The sequence below is a fragment of the Hemibagrus wyckioides genome, linkage group LG04, assembly GCF_019097595.1.
Source record: "Hemibagrus wyckioides isolate EC202008001 linkage group LG04, SWU_Hwy_1.0, whole genome shotgun sequence".
NCBI classification, from domain to species: Eukaryota; Metazoa; Chordata; class Actinopteri; order Siluriformes; family Bagridae; genus Hemibagrus; species Hemibagrus wyckioides.
In genome coordinates, this window is record NC_080713.1 from 28,006,199 (window position 1) to 28,024,350 (window position 18,152).

At 41.6% G+C, this 18,152-nt stretch overlaps 1 protein-coding gene across 3 annotated transcripts in view; it reads left to right on the forward strand.

The window, feature by feature from the left end:
* The window catches only part of kcnab1a (potassium voltage-gated channel subfamily A regulatory beta subunit 1a), a 134,709-nt gene extending 120,186 nt beyond the window's left edge, over positions 1-14,523 (forward strand). For all 3 annotated transcript variants that reach the window (XM_058387896.1, XM_058387897.1, XM_058387898.1), the window contains exons 9-14: positions 3,198-3,283; positions 4,864-4,984; positions 5,632-5,726; positions 12,175-12,295; positions 13,894-13,982; positions 14,386-14,523. In XM_058387896.1, the coding sequence (XP_058243879.1) occupies positions 3,198-3,283; positions 4,864-4,984; positions 5,632-5,726; positions 12,175-12,295; positions 13,894-13,982; positions 14,386-14,475 (602 nt within the window). In that variant the 3' untranslated portion in view covers positions 14,476-14,523. The remainder of the gene's footprint in view (positions 1-3,197; positions 3,284-4,863; positions 4,985-5,631; positions 5,727-12,174; positions 12,296-13,893; positions 13,983-14,385) is intronic.
* Positions 14,524-18,152: the final 3,629 nt, after the last annotated feature.

Below are 18,152 nucleotides of genomic sequence, written 5' to 3' on the forward strand. Positions count from 1 at the left end.
TAGTTCTCTGGAGAACCCTACATGTAGAATGTAGACAGAAACCAGGGGTAACCTTGTGTCATGCAAACTGCACAACTGAACACACCCTTCAGTCTAGATCCCTGAAATATCCTTTGACTTGTCCCTTTACTGTCCCATTTTCAGTTCTTTATACTGATTAAATTGTCCCATAAGTCCAGTGTTTCCATTCAGTACTTTACTGGTTAATAAAGTATCTGACCTGTTCATTATCACTACATTAAACAGTACCTGTGTTTACTTTACAAAAACACACACACACACACACACACACACATGATGATAGTAGAAAGCTAGTTAACCCTTCTAGTGTTTTTTGATAGATAAAGGCTTCAGCTGCAGTGTCTATGGCTATATGCTGGAAATTTTTTCTGATTTTGGACGATGACAGGAGGCGTTGTTCGAAACGTCCGAGCGATCTGACCTGAATGATTATTAGTTTCAATGTGACTCATAACCGCTTGTCTTGTTAGCTCCTCGGAAAGGAATCGTTCCTGGGAATCTTCCATCCATCCGTTTCTATACCCGCTTTATTCCTAATTAGGCTGCTGGAGATCATTCCCACCTAAATACAAGCCTCTGATTAATTCCTGAGATATCGTTATAGAGGAACCCTACATCACCAGGATCAGTAACATGCTGTGATCCGTCATCCAGCTCTCCGTGTAAATCAGATAAAGACCTGATCGTCGTGCGTTGCGTTGTTCATCACGATTAGTGGTTATTAGCGAGATGAGGTCTTTTGCGATTTGCTAATTCCATTTTTAAATGCCAGATCTCAGCTAATTATTGCTTCCCTTTTTTTCTTTCTCCTTTTCATTTCTGCTCGGGTGACAGATGGTCTTATCCGGTGTGACGGAATTCTGAAAGGATGAATAACCATCAAAAAAAAGGGGGAGAAATAAAGGTTTTAGCCTTATTTGCATGATAGAAGCGTAGTGTCACGTCACGTCATGTCACTTCCTTCGTCTTCAAGCATTTTCTTTTTCTCCGTCTATAATTTGTTTTCCGTTTTGTTTCTCTATGCCTCTCTGGTATGCACAGGCAGGAAGCAGTGCAGAGCTTTTGTGCTGCATTGAATGTCCAAGAGCTGCAGCTTTGGCTCTATACCATAAGTGTGTGTGTGTGTGTGTGTGTGTGTGGGTATGAGATTAAAGCCTCCCATAGAGCTCATCCTGCAGTCCCTACAGATCTTTAGGATTCCACAGTGCCCAAACACACACACACACACACACACACACACACTTCAACTTGTTTCCTTCAACGTCATTGCCTAAAGTTAAACCTCAGACCCTAACAGTCTTTTTCCCCCTGGTGGGGGTGAATCTGTTTAAAGCACCAGTGAGTCTGCAGTGCAGCGTTTCTCCTCCAGATCAGATTTGGACAGGAGGCTCAGCGCTGCTGCAGGAATCTCCCGGATCTATTTGACTCTCTTTGTGAGTTCACGCAGTGAGGGTTTCATCCGGAAACAGCGCTCAGAGCGCTGATGTATTCTCACTGCAATGAGGGTTAGTGATCATTCAGGAGATAAGTGAGATTTACGCGTGGAGGGAGGGGCTAGAGGAGGGAAAGGGGCAGGGTTTGAGTTTGACAGACGGGTGTCTCGGATACGCAGGGATCTGTCCTTGACGTTATGCGGTATTAAGCCTGGAGACGGTGTCTGATAATCTGACGCAACTACAATGCTGTAATTTACTGTAAATATATATGTATATATTAATCTCATTTGATTCTACAGAAGAAGCTTTTATCATCACCACACATACATTACAGCATACATTACTTCACATATCCCAGATAAGAAAGTTAGGGTCAGTGCGCAGGGGCAGTTATGATACGGCCCCCCTGGAGAAAACAGAGTTAAAGACCTTGCTCATTTGCCCAACAGTGGCAGGTTGAACCCTGACCTTCTGATCAACAGCCCAGAGCCTTGACCACTTAAACTACCACCACCCCAGGACACTTAATTAATAACATCATCTCCTTCATCACAGTTATACTGGAAATCAACACTATTCTGAGTTACCCATCAGCCCACAGTGTCACACCTCACATGACACTGACAACACGTGTCTCTCTGATCTGTCTCACCTGCTCTCTGTTACCTGTAATGTTCAGAGTGCTCTGTCTGTCTCTCTCTTCCTTTCTCTCTCTCTCTTCCTTTCTCTCTCTGTCTGTCTCTCTGTCTGTCTCTCTCTCTCTCTCTCTCTCTCTCTCTCTCGCTCTACCTCTCTCTCTGTCACTCTCTCTTCCTTTCTCTCTCTTTCTTCCACTCACTCTCTGTCTGTCTCTCTCTTCATCTCTCTCTCTCTCTCTTCCTCCCTCCCTCTTTGTCTGTCTCTCTCTCTTCCTCTCTCTCTGTCTGTCTCTCTCTCTCTCTCTTCCTCTCTCTGTCTGTTTCTCTCTCTCTCTTCCTCTCTCTATTTCTGTCTCTCTCTCTCTCTCTCTCTCTCTCTCTCTTTCTTTCTTTCTCTCTATCTCTGTCTGTCTGTCTCTCCTTCTTTCTCTCTCTGTCTCTCTCTCTCTCTCTTCCCCCCCTCTCTCTGTCTGTCTCTCTTTCATCATGGATATGCCGGAAAGCCACACTATTCAGCGTTACCCATCAACCCATAGCTTCACGTATCGCATAGCACCTACATCACGTATCCCTCTGATCTCTCTCCCCTGGTCTGGGTTACCTGTAATTTCACCGTCAAGCTTCTATGGATGTCCAGTTTGCCTTAGTCATGTTCACGCTTTTATAGTGTTAGCTTCACTCTTTAGCCCTGAGCAGAATAAAAGCCTCCACCTGCAATCCTGACACTTTGAGAATTAAAGACGTGGCTCATTTCTGAGGGAATGTGAGTGCAGGGTCAGCTTATCCTTCAAACCCTGACCATGTGTCCTTTACAGCGGAGTGTGAAGGACTTACAAAAACACTGTTATTCGGTCAAATCAACCTGAAGAGCAGATGAGAAGAGATTATATCCTGTTTACACTGTACATAAATATCAGCAGTGTACAGTACGAGTGCTATTTTATATTAAAGCCTGGAATAGTGAGGTGAGGATCTTCAGCTGCTCTGTTGAATCTGAATCTGAAGAATCTGGATTGTTCTGTGAAGCCATGAAAGAACCTTGGTGCTGATCTGATCCTCATGGTTTGTTTTCTTCTTCTTCTTCTTCTTCTTCTCTCGGTAGAGATCGTGAGGGCGATGACCCACGTGATCAACCAAGGGATGGCTATGTACTGGGGGACGTCTCGATGGACAGCCATGGAGATTATGGTGAGCATCTTCACACATCCTTCTGTCCTCCTCTAGTAGGTGCACATTAAAGAGATCACGGAAAAATCCGGTTTATTTTAGAATTTTTAGAAGAGGAGGAGTTGGCTGTTCCTGAAGCTCAAGGATCTTCCATTAACTTCCTTTAGACCTAGCTTATGATCAGCTATTAGCCATGCCCCCCTCCGTTTTAGAATTCAAATCCGGTTTGTTCACACTGGCATTGATCCAGATCAAACTGTCCAATTTCTTATAGGATGTTTGATGTTGCTATTTGACACTTTCACGCCATTTCTTAAGCAGTGTTATTCCTTATACTACTTTATTTCAATGGTCAGTGGACGTTGTTTTATACTGGGATGTAATTTATAAATAATTCGAATCTCCAGCTAAGCGGTCAGCAGCTTGCCTGGGAGGAGGAGGAGGAGGAGGAACAGGAGGAGGACAAATTGTGTTGTCTTCCTAAATAAAAAAAAAAAATGTTTGATATGTGGAGCGAGGGGGCACGGAGACTTCCCCGGCATGATTGTGTTTTTAGCAACACTCCTCTTTGTTATCTGGGCGCATGCTAATGCTGTGTGCGCTAATGACGGATCAGCAGCATGTTTGGCTGTCAGGGCGAGCTGCCTGAGAGGAGAGGACTGTAATTTAGCCAGCGTCATTAATTCACGGGTTAATAAATGGCGGGTTCAGCGGGGCCGTTTGGCGCCTGGTGTGCTTGGCGCAGTCTGGTGAGGGAGATGCGGTAATGACATGTAATTTGCGCTGCAGCGAGCAGCCAGGCTTTTTTAGTGTCACATCAAATAGCGTCCCTCCTACACGGGCACACACCCCTGCATCAGGACCCCAGCGGGCGACGCTACAATGATACACTTGCAGGGATCTATTTTACTGGAAAGCAATTAGCAGACACCAGCTGGATGGAACATATGCACAGAAAACAGTGGAGAAAAGATTGCAGAGGAATCTACTGTTATTGCTGAAATTTCACTATTTCTCTCTCTCTCTCTCTCTCTCTCTCTCTGTCTCTCTCTTCCTTTCTCCTTTCTCTCTGTGCCTGTCTCTCTCTCCTTCCTTCTTCCTTTCTCTCTCTCTCTGTCTGTCTTCCTCTTCCTCTCTCTCTTCTATTCTCACCCACTCTACTTCTCTCTCTGTCTGTCTCTCTCTCTTTTCCCCTCTCTATCTCTTTCTCTCTCTGTCTTTCTTTCTTTCTTTCTTTCTTTCTTTCTTTCTTTCTTTCTTTTTCTTTCTTTCTTTCTTTCTTTCTTTCTTTCTTTCTTTCTTTCTCTCTCTCTCTCTCTCTCTCTCTCTCTCTCTCTGTCTGTTTCTCTTGCTCTCTCTTCCTTTCTCTCTCTGTTTGTCTGTCTGTCTCTCTTTCTCTTCCTCTCTCTGTCTGTCTCTCTCTCTTCCTCTCTTTCTGTCTGTCTGTCTTTCTATCTCTGTGTCTCTCTCTCTTCCTTTCGATTTCTCTGTTTCTTCCTCTCTGTCTGTCTGTTTGCCTGCCTGTCTGTCTGTCTCTTCCTCTCACCCTCTCATTCTCTCTCACCCTCTCTCTCTCTCTCTCTCCCTCTCTCTCTGTACAGGAAGCGTACTCGGTGGCCAGACAGTTTAACCTCATCCCCCCAGTGTGTGAACAGGCGGAGTATCACCTCTTTCAGAGGGAGAAAGTGGAGGTGCAGCTCCCCGAGCTCTACCACAAGATAGGCAGGTGTCACTCGTTCATCTGCTCTTTCGCATTTTTTCCTACGTCTGTCTGGGGTTTCAAAATTCATGTGATCTTCTACCTTCTGAATAAATTCTCTTCATCTTTTTGATCAGTTCCTGTGTGTTTCTAGTTCCAGTGTGTTTGCGAGCTTGTGGATATGGCATGTGTATGTTTATGTGCATGTATATGGTGTGTATGTGGGGTGTGTGTATGTGGGGTGTGTGTGTGTATGTCTGTGTGTATGTCTGTGTGTATGGTGGGTGTCTGAATGTGTATGTATATGTGAGTGTGTATGTGTGTGTATGTGGGGTGTGTGTATGTGGGGTGTGTGTGTGTGTGTATGTCTGTGTGTATGGTGGGTGTCTGAATGTGTATGTATATGTGAGTGTGTATGTGTGTGTATGTGGGGTGTGTGTATGTGGGGTGTGTGTGTGTGTGTGTGTATGTCTGTGTGTATGGTGGGTGTCTGAATGTGTATGTATATGTGAGTGTGTATGTGTGTGTATGTGGGGTATGTGTGCATGTGTGTGTGTGTATGGTGTGTATGTATGTGTACATTTGTGTGTGTGCATGTGTGGATATGTATATTTATTTTCATGTGTATGGTGTGTATGGTGTGTGTGTGTGTGTGTGTGTGTGTGTGTAGGTGTAGGAGCCATGACGTGGTCACCTCTGGCCTGTGGAATCATCAGTGGAAAGTATGAAAACGGTATCCCAGAATCCTCCAGGGCTTCAATGAAGGTACACAAAGGAAATGAATATCAATACACACAACATTACACACAAAACATCACACACAACACACACATCACACACAACACACACATCACACACAACATCACACACAACATCACACACAACATTACACACAAAACATCACACACAACACACACATCACACACAACACACACATCACACACAACATCACACACAACATTACACACAAAACATCACACACAACACACACATCACACACAACACACACATCACACACATCACACACAACATTACACACAAAACATCACACACAACACACACATCACACACAACATCACACACAACACACACATCACACACAACACACACATCACACACAACATCACACACAACATTACACACAAAACATCACACACAACACACACAACACTACACACAACACACACATCACACACAACATTACACACAAAACATCACACACAACACACACATCACACACAACACACACATCACACACATCACACACAACATTACACACAAAACATCACACACAACATTACACACAAAACATCACACACAACACACACATCACACACAACACACACATCACACACATCACACACAACATTACACACAAAACATCACACACAACACACACATCACACACAACACACACATCACACACAACATCACACACAACATTACACACAAAACATCACACACAACACACACATCACACACAACACACACATCACACACAACATCACACACAACATTACACACAAAACATCACACACAACACACACATCACACACAACACACACATCACACACATCACACACAACATTACACACAAAACATCACACACAACACACACAACACACACATCACACACATCACACACAACATTACACACAAAACATCACACACAACATTACACACAAAACATCACACACAACACACACATCACACACAACACACACATCACACACATCACACACAACATTACACACAAAACATCACACACAACACACACAACACACACATCACACACAACATCACACACAACATCACACACAACATTACACACAAAACATCACACACAACACACATCACACACAACACACACATCACACACAACACACACATCACACACAACATTACACACAAAACATCACACACAACACACACATCACACACAACACACACATCACACACAACATCACACACAACATTACACACAAAACATCACACACAACACACACATCACACACAACACACACATCACACACATCACACACAACATTACACACAAAACATCACACACAACACACACATCACACACAACACACACATCACACACAACATCACACACAACACACACATCACACACAACACACACATCAGACACAACACACACATCACACACAACATTACACACAAAACATCACACACAACACACACATCACACACAACACACACATCACACACAACATCACACACAACATTACACACAAAACATCACACACAACACACACATCACACACATCACACACAACACACACAACATCACACACAACATTACACACAAAACATCACACACAACACACACACAACATTACACACAAAACATCACACACAACACACACATCACACACAACATTACACACAAAACATCACACACAACATACACATCACACACAACACACACATCACACACAACATCACACACAACATTACACACAAAACATCACACACAACACACATCACACACATCACACACAACACACACATCACACACAACACACACATCACACACAACATCACACACAACACACACATCACACACAACACACATCACACACAAAACATCACACACAACACACATCACACACAACACACACATCACACACAACATTACACAAAACATCACACACAACACACAACATCACACACAACACACATCACACACAACATCACACACAACACACATCACACACAACATTACACAAAACATCACACACAACACACATCACACACAACATCACACACATCACACACAACATTACACACAAAACATCACACACAACACACACATCACACTCAACATCACACACAACATTACACACAAAACATCACACACAACACACATCACACACAACATCACACACTACACACACATCACACACAACATCACACACAACACACATCACACACAACATTACACAAAACATCACACACAACACACATCACACACAACATCACACACATCACACACAACATTACACACAAAACATCACACACAACACACACATCACACTCAACATCACACACAACATTACACACAAAACATCACACACAACACACATCACACAAAACATCACACACAACACACACATCACACACAACATCACACACAACACACACATCACACACAACATTACACACAAAACATCACACACAACACACACATCACACACATCACACACAACATTACACACAAAACATCACACACAACATTACACACACATCACACACAACATTACACACAAAACATCACACACAACATTACACACAAAACATCACACACAACATTACACAAAACATCACACACAACACACATCACACATCACACACAACATCACACACAACACACACATCACACACAACACACACATCACACACAACACACACATCACACACAACATTACACACAAAACATCACACACAACATTACACACACATCACACACAACATTACACACAAAACATCACACACAACACACACATCACACACACATCACACACACATCACACACACAACATCAAACACATCACACACACATCACACACACAACATCAAACACATCACACACACATCATCACACACAACATCAAACACATCACACACACATCACACACAACATCAAACACATCACACACACATCACACACACAACATCAAACACATCACACACACATCACACACACAACATCAAACACATCACACACACAACATCAAACACATCACATACACATCACACACACATCACACACACATCACACACACAACATCAAACACATCACACACACATCACACACACAACATCAAACACATCACACACACATCATACACATCACACACACATCATACACAACATCACACACACAACATCAAACACATCACACACAACATCACACACACATCACACACACATCACACACAACACACACATCATACACAACATTACACACAAAACATCACACACATCACACACAACATTACACACAAAACATCACACACAACACACACATCACACACAACATTACACACAAAACATCAAACACATCACACACACATCACACACAACATCACACACATCACACACATCACACACACATCACACACACAACATCACACACACATCACACACACAACATCAAACACATCACACACACATCACACACACAACATCAAACACATCACACACACATCACACACACAACATCAAACACATCACACACAACATCACACACATCACACACATCACACACACATCACACACACAACATCAAACACATCACACACACATCACACACACAACATCAAACACATCACACACACATCACACACACATCAAACACATCACACACACATCACACACACATCACACACACAACATCAAACACATCACACACACATCACACACACAACATTACACACAAAACATCACACACATCACACACAACATCACACACATCACACACATCACACACACATCACACACACAACATCACACACAACACACACATCACACACATCACACACATCACACACAACATACACATCACACACACATCACACACACAACATCAAACACATCACACACACATCACACACACATCACACACACAACATCAAACACATCACACACACATCACACACACAACATCAAACACATCACACACACATCACACACAACATCACACACATCACATACACATCACACACACAACATCAAACACATCATACACAACATCACACACACAACATCAAACACATCACACACAACATCACACACATCACACACATCACACACACATCACACACACAACATCACACACAACACACACATCACACACATCACACACATCACACACACACATCACACACAACATACACATCACACACAACATTACACACAAAACATCACACACATCACACACAACACTACACACAACATCACACACAACACTACACACAACATCACACACAACACAACACACACATCACACACAACATTACACACAAAACATCAAACACATCACACACACATCACACACACATCACACACACAACATCAAACACATCACACACACATCACACACACATCACACACACAACATCAAACACATCACACACACATCACACACACAACATCAAACACATCACATACACATCACACACACATCACACACACATCACACACACAACATCAAACACATCACACACACATCACACACACAACATCAAACACATCACACACACAACATCAAACACATCACACACACATCACACACATCACACACACATCACACACACAACATCAAACACATCACACACACATCATACACAACATCACACACACAACATCAAACACATCACACACAACATCACACACACATCACACACACAACATCACACACAACACACACATCATACACAACATTACACACAAAACATCACACACATCACACACAACACAACACACACATCACACACAACATTACACACAAAACATCACACACAACACACACATCACACACAACATTACACACAAAACATCAAACACATCACACACACATCACACACACATCACACACACAACATCAAACACATCACACACACATCACACACACATCACACACACAACATCAAACACATCACACACACATCACACACACAACATCAAACACATCACACACACATCACACACACATCACACACACAACATCAAACACATCACACACACATCACACACATCACACACACATCACACACACATCACACACACAACATCAAACACATCACACACACACATCACACACATCACACACACATCACACACACAACATCACACACAACACACACATCATACACAACATTACACACAAAACATCACACACATCACACACAACACAACACACACATCACACACAACATTACACACAAAACATCACACACAACACACACATCACACACAACATTACACACACAACATCACACACATCACACACACATCACACACACATCACACACACAACATCAAACACATCACACACACATCATACACAACATCACACACACAACATCAAACACATCACACACACATCACACACAACATCACACACAACATCACACACACATCACACACACAACATCAAACACATCACACACACAACATCACACACAACACACACATCATACACAACATTACACACAAAACATCACACACATCACACACAACACAACACACACATCACACACAACATTACACACAAAACATCACACACAACACACACACATCACACACACAACATCAAACACATCACACACACATCACACACAACATCACACACACATCACACACACACACATCAAACACATCAAACACATCACACACACATCACACACACAACATCAAACACATCACACACACATCACACACATCACACACACATCACACACACATCACACACACAACATCAAACACATCACACACACATCACACACAACATCACACACACATCACACACATCACACACACATCACACACAACATCACACACACAACATCAAACACATCACACACACATCACACACACAACATCAAACACATCACACACACAACATCACACACAACACACACATCACACACTACACACATCACACACAACACAACACACACATCACACACAACATTACACACAAAACATCACACACAACACACACACATCACACACACAACATCAAACACATCACACACACATCACACACAACATCACACACACATCACACACACATCACACACACAACATCAAACACATCACACACACATCACACACACAACATCAAACACATCACACACACATCACACACACATCACACACACAACATCAAACACATCACACACACATCACACACACATCACACACACATCACACACACATCACACACACATCACAGAAGAAGTCAGGAATAAAACCCTGCTGCTGCTGCACACCCTGGTCAGTTTACTCAGGCCCATCATATGTCTTGTTTATTTGTAATAGAACACATCCTAGTTTTATCTGTTTGTAGTAAGATTTAATGTTGGTCACTTCCTGTTCTCATTCACACTACAGCAGCTTGTCTAGAGAACTCACTCTCTCTCTTTCTCTCTCATTCTGTCTCTCTCTCTCTCTCTCTCTGCAGTCATATCAGTGGCTGAAGGAGAAGATCATGAGTGAGGATGGGAGGAAGCAGCAGGCTAAGCTGAAGGAGTTATCTCACATCGCCGAGAAGCTCGGCTGCACTCTGCCACAGCTGGCTGTAGGTGAGAGTCTCTCTGTCCTCCCATCCTCCTGTCCTCCTGTCCTCCTGTCCTGCCTTGCGGATAACATCCTGAAATTATACTAAGGGCTATTAGTCCACCAATTAGAGATGGAGTGATAGAACACAAATATTTGATCATATCACTAATACTTAAAGACTTTATTGCAATTGCTGTCCCGTGTATGAGCATCCCCATAAAATTCTTAGAGAGACCATTTCCTGGGGAGAATCCTGGAAGTGTTCGCGCACTTTGTTCTCACATTCAGTTTGATTTGTCACAGACCAAATACCACATGTAGATTCAAGATTCAAGATTCAAGAAGCTTTATTGTCATTTCAACTACATATAGCTGACGCAGTACATAGTGAAATGAAACAACGTTTCTCCAGGACCTGGTGCTACAGAAACATACAACAACAAAGTTCAACATAAAAACAACACCACAGAGCTAGGACAGAAGATTGTCATTAGCCACGTAAAGTGCACAGTGTGCAGCTAGGTGCAAACAGCATAGACAAGACAGTGCAAAAGACAATAAATACAAGAAAGACAACACAAAAGAACACAGGACACTTAGCGCCGAAAAGAAAGAAAAGAACATGTGTAATGGAATGCAAGTGAAATAAGATAAGATAAAGTGAAATGATGTAAAAAAAAATGCAAAAAAAATTGTGCAAAAATACACAGCAGTGGTTGAGGTAGTGCAAATAGAAATAAACATAAATATAACTATAGCAGCGGATGACAGGTAGAGGTAGTGCAATAAGTATGAACAATATAAATTATGTGTGTGCGTGTTCACACAGTCAAGAGAGAGTGTGTGTGTATCTGTGTGTGAGAGAGACAGAGAGTTGATATACAGTTCAGTCCTGAGTGAGAGTGTGTGTGTGTGTATGTGTGTGTGTGTGTGTGTGAGAGAGTGTAGAACAGTTCAGTCCCGGGTGTTGAGGAGCCTGATGGCTTGAGGAAAGAAACTGTTACACAGTCTGGTTGTGAGGGCCCGAATGCTCCGGTACCTCTTTCCAGATGGCAGGAGGGTGAAGAGTGTGTGTGAGGGGTGTGTGGGGTCAGCCACAATGCTGTTAGCTTTGCGGATGCAGCGTGCGGTGTAAATGTCCGTGATAGAGGGGAGAGAGACTCCGATGATCTTTTCAGCTGTCCTCACTATCTGCTGAAGGGTCTTGCGATCCGAGACGGTGCAGTTCCCAAACCAGGCAGTGATGCAGCTGCTCAGGACGCTGTCGATGGTCCCTCTGTAGAACACAGTCAGGATGGGGGAAGGGAAGGGAAGTGAAGGGAAGGGAAGGGAAGAGAACTGTTGGAAGAAATAAATAAATTGTTAGCAGGACAGTGCGACTGTTAAGGGCAGAACAGGACAGAAGAACTGAGGATTTAAAGAAACATATCGTTTTGTCCTTTTGTGCATTTTTAGCTCTACAGTGTCCCCTAGTGTTCACTCCCAGAACAGCAGCTGGGACTTCAACGCTCTGGGAAACAAAAATCTTAAATTAACTTCCTCTTAACTGGTGTCTTAATTTAAAGTCACAAAATACGTGTGTGTGTGTGTGTGTGTGTGTGTGTGTGTTTTGTCCATCCAGCCTGGTGCCTGAGGAACGAAGGAGTGAGTTCGGTTCTCTTAGGCACCTCTAACCCAGAACAGCTAACAGAAAATCTGGGAGCCATTCAGGTCAGTACACACACACACACACACCTCCATAACAGATTTTCAGATCCAGATGTTTTCATAGTCAATAGATTCATTCATATAAATAGTTTAAATGTAGTTTAAATAGTTTAATAGTATTACAAAAGTTATGTATGAGGAGTTTGTTTGTTGTGGTTTATCCATATCATGACCAGTTGAGCTTTTTTAAGAGAAGAGAGAGTCTGTTGAAGGAAAGACTGTTTCCAGTTGCTATAACGTCAGCGATAACAGGAACTGACCTGTTTCACAGACGCCCCGTAACGTCAAATGTAACTATAAATGGATAAAAAGGTTGCATTCAATATCATGTGGTATAAAAGGAATAAAACTCAGGATTTCTCAGGATCTCAGGTGTCCTATAAGTATTCTCATGTTCCTCACTCAGGTTCTACCCAAGATGACGTCCCATATAGTGACCGAAATCGACCACATACTCGGAAACAGACCGTACACTAAGAAGGACTATCGCTCCTAGGGGTTTGGGTGACATCGTCCCAGTGTGTTTCCTGATCTGAACCTCTCCTCCTCTTCCTCCTCCTCCTTCTCTTCTTCTTGGGTTTGCTCTCTCGAAGGAGTCTGTGAGAGAGCCTCGCCTCGCCTCGCTCGTGTCCTGTTTGTGCATGCCCCCTGCGCCCTCTTACTAACTCAACAGCCACACATCACCATGACGACAAACACCGTCCTTCGAACGACTACATCACGAAGCAAGGGAGCGTCCTGCTCCTCGAGAGCCGCACTACTCTGACCTCGGAAGTGTCCTCTACTCTGTGAGCCGCGAGCCGAGGGACGTCCTGGAGACCCGGAGATTGTAGAGACTGGAGGTTGTGGAGCATGTCTCACTCTGCTGTCCGAACGGGAGAACTGCAGCCTTGCTTATCCGCTCAGATAAAGAGGAGCAAGGCGTCCCGTTCCACGCATCCATACTGGTCTTTGCCTGTTTAATGAAAACCTGCATTAGTAATTGCATCTGATTAAAGAAAGCCTGTTTTTCTTTCTATTTCTATTTTGATTTTTTAGGATAGTGTGACCCTGATCACGTTGCGCTTTTGGCAGATAACATGTATGGCTTCTGAGCTATAAAAATTTAGTGCAAGAACAAAGCCGGAATCACTTAATGAGGACGATGTTTCCAGATTAAACTCGTCGAATTATATTCCACCTATATGGCATTGTAGAATTAACTTTAAATGTGTAAATAGTGCATCTTAAACAAACCAGCAAACACGGCGAAAGCCGTGTTCCTGTTAGCTTTTTTCCCCCCTCCCAGATCTGTTTGCTTATCAGGATGGAGCTTAACTGGATTCAATAGCTATGTTTACATGCGCCCTAATAATCCGTTGTTATAATAATCTGATTGGAATAAAAGAAACAGCTTATTACATTCGCTTTTCAACTTTTTAAAAATCTATTTATTTGAAATAGAGAGCAAATGAAATGAAGTTATATGCACTGTATAATCTTTCCAATATAATAATAATTAATACAAAAATAACGAGCATGTAAACCGATTAATCCGATTATTTTCGCCGTTTTGGACCTGCACATGCGCAGTCGGGTCGTTTGACACCACGGTGCCACAAAATGACGTCCGTGATGTTTGATATGCGAAAATAGTTTTTAAAAAATATTAAAAATATTCAAAATTATAACTAGATATTAACACACCGTGTTGAGGCGTATTTCTGCAATAATATGAATAAAATCAGAGAATTGTTTTTAACGGATTCGGTTATTTTTAATTACTACAGCTTCCTGTACGGTGAAATTTCGAATAAATATCTAAGTAAAATAATTTACTGCATCTCTGTCTCGATATTTGTCTAAACTGGGCATTTTAATGAGACGGAAATCATTTAAAAAGTGTCAAATAAATCACACACGCTATAAAGAAAGAGAGAGAGAAGTGGTGTGGTTGGACACGATGCTAACATGCTAACAGGGACGCCTGACGAGGCCGCCTCGCGCGCTTCTTGTTGTCATGGTAACCGTGCCACGCTCGAGCGCGTCTCTAATCAATAATAAACGAACGCTCGTGTGTAAATATTAGAGAATATTCGATTCACAATAATTCGACGGTAATGAATTCGGTTCTTTCATAGAAACACAGCCTCTGATTCCTCAGCAGGACATAGAGCACATAATGTAGATATTTACACTCACTATTCAATCCAAAAGCCATAATGAATTATACATGACAGAAATGCTGCTCTCTATCTATCTATCTATCTATCTATCTATCTATCTATCTATCTATCTATCTATCTATCAGTCTCTCTCTCTATTAGTGTCAGTCTCTCTCTCTCTCTCTCTCTCTCTCTCTCTCTATCTATCTATCTATCTATCTATCTATCTATCTATCAGTATCACTCTATTTCTCTCTCTCTCTCTCTCTCTCTCTCTCTCTCTATCTATCTATCTTTCAGTATCACTCTATTTCTCTCTCTCTCTCTCTCTCTATCGCTCTCTATCAATGTCAGTCTTTTTCTCTTTCTCCTCTATAGATAGATCTATCTATCTATCTATCTATCTATCTATCTATCTATCTATCTATCTATCTATCTATCTATCTATCTATCTATCTATCTACCTGTCACTATCAGTCTATCTATCTATCTATCTATCTATCTATCTATCTATCTATCTATCTATCTATCTATCTATCTATCTATCTATCTATCTATCTATCAGTGTCAATCTCTCTCTCTCTCTCTCTCTCTCTCTCTCTCTCCTACATTGCCAGAGGTTATGAACTTCTCACATTAGAAGTTTTTTTATCATGTTGTACAGCATTTTCTTATTTGAAAGTCACAGTGAACAGCTTTTGTGGAAGATGTGTGTTCCTCTGGTCATTTTAAACATATTTATATGTGTGTGTGTGGGGGGGGGGTGTCTGAGAAAACCTGTCATCTATCACTGTCACTGATGCAAAAACGTTCGTTTTGTTTTGCTGTCTCCATTTTAAGACATGAATATGTTTCGTCAGAATGCTGTGTAAACGTTAGGATCTCAACTCATTTCTAACCTTGCACTGCAGCCTTCCTGTAAAGATCATGACAAGTTTAATAAACAGATGGAAAAATAGTCAGAGTGTGCTTAAAGACATCCACATCCTCACTAGCTACATGATGATGACGATGATGATGAAGAATAGCTACATGATGATGATGATGATGAAGAATAGCTACATGATAATGATGATGAAGAATAGCTACATGATAATGATGAAGATGAAGAATAGCTACATGATGATGATGATGATGAAGAATAGCTACATGATAATGATGAAGATGAAGAATAGCTATATGATAATGATGATGATGATGATGAAGAATAGCTACATGATGACGATGATGATGAAGAATAGCTACATGATAATGATGATGATGAAGAATAGCTACATGATGATGATGATGATGAAGAATAGCTACATGATAATGATGATGATGAAGAATAGCTATATGATAATGATGATGATGATGATGAAGAATAGCTATATGATAATGATGTGATGATGATGATGAATAGTTACATGATACTGATGATAATAAATAATAGCTACATGGTGATGATGATGATGATGATGATGATGATGAATAGTTACATAATAATGATGATAAAGAATAGCTACATGGTGATGATGATGATGATGAGGAATAGCTACATGATAATGATGATGATGAAGAATAGCTACATGATATGATGTGATGATGATGATGATGATGATGATGATGAATAGTTACATGATACTGATGATAATAAATAATAGCTACATGGTGATGATGATGATGAATAGTTACATAATAATGATGATAAAGAATAGCTACATGGTGATGGTGATGATGATGATGATGATGATGAGGAGGAGGAGGAGGAGGAGGAGGAATAGCTACATGATAATGATGATAAAGAATAGCTACATGGTGGTGATGAAGAATAGCTACATAATGATGGTGATGATGATGATGATGAGGAATAGCTACATGATAATGATGATAATAAAGAATAGCTACATGGTGATGGTGATGATGAAGAATAGCTACATAATGGTGGTGATGATGATGATGATGATGATGAATAGCTACATTTCACAGTGAAACAGAAACATGGTATAATTGGACAAAATGTTTGTCATGCTCCTGCACATCATCATCA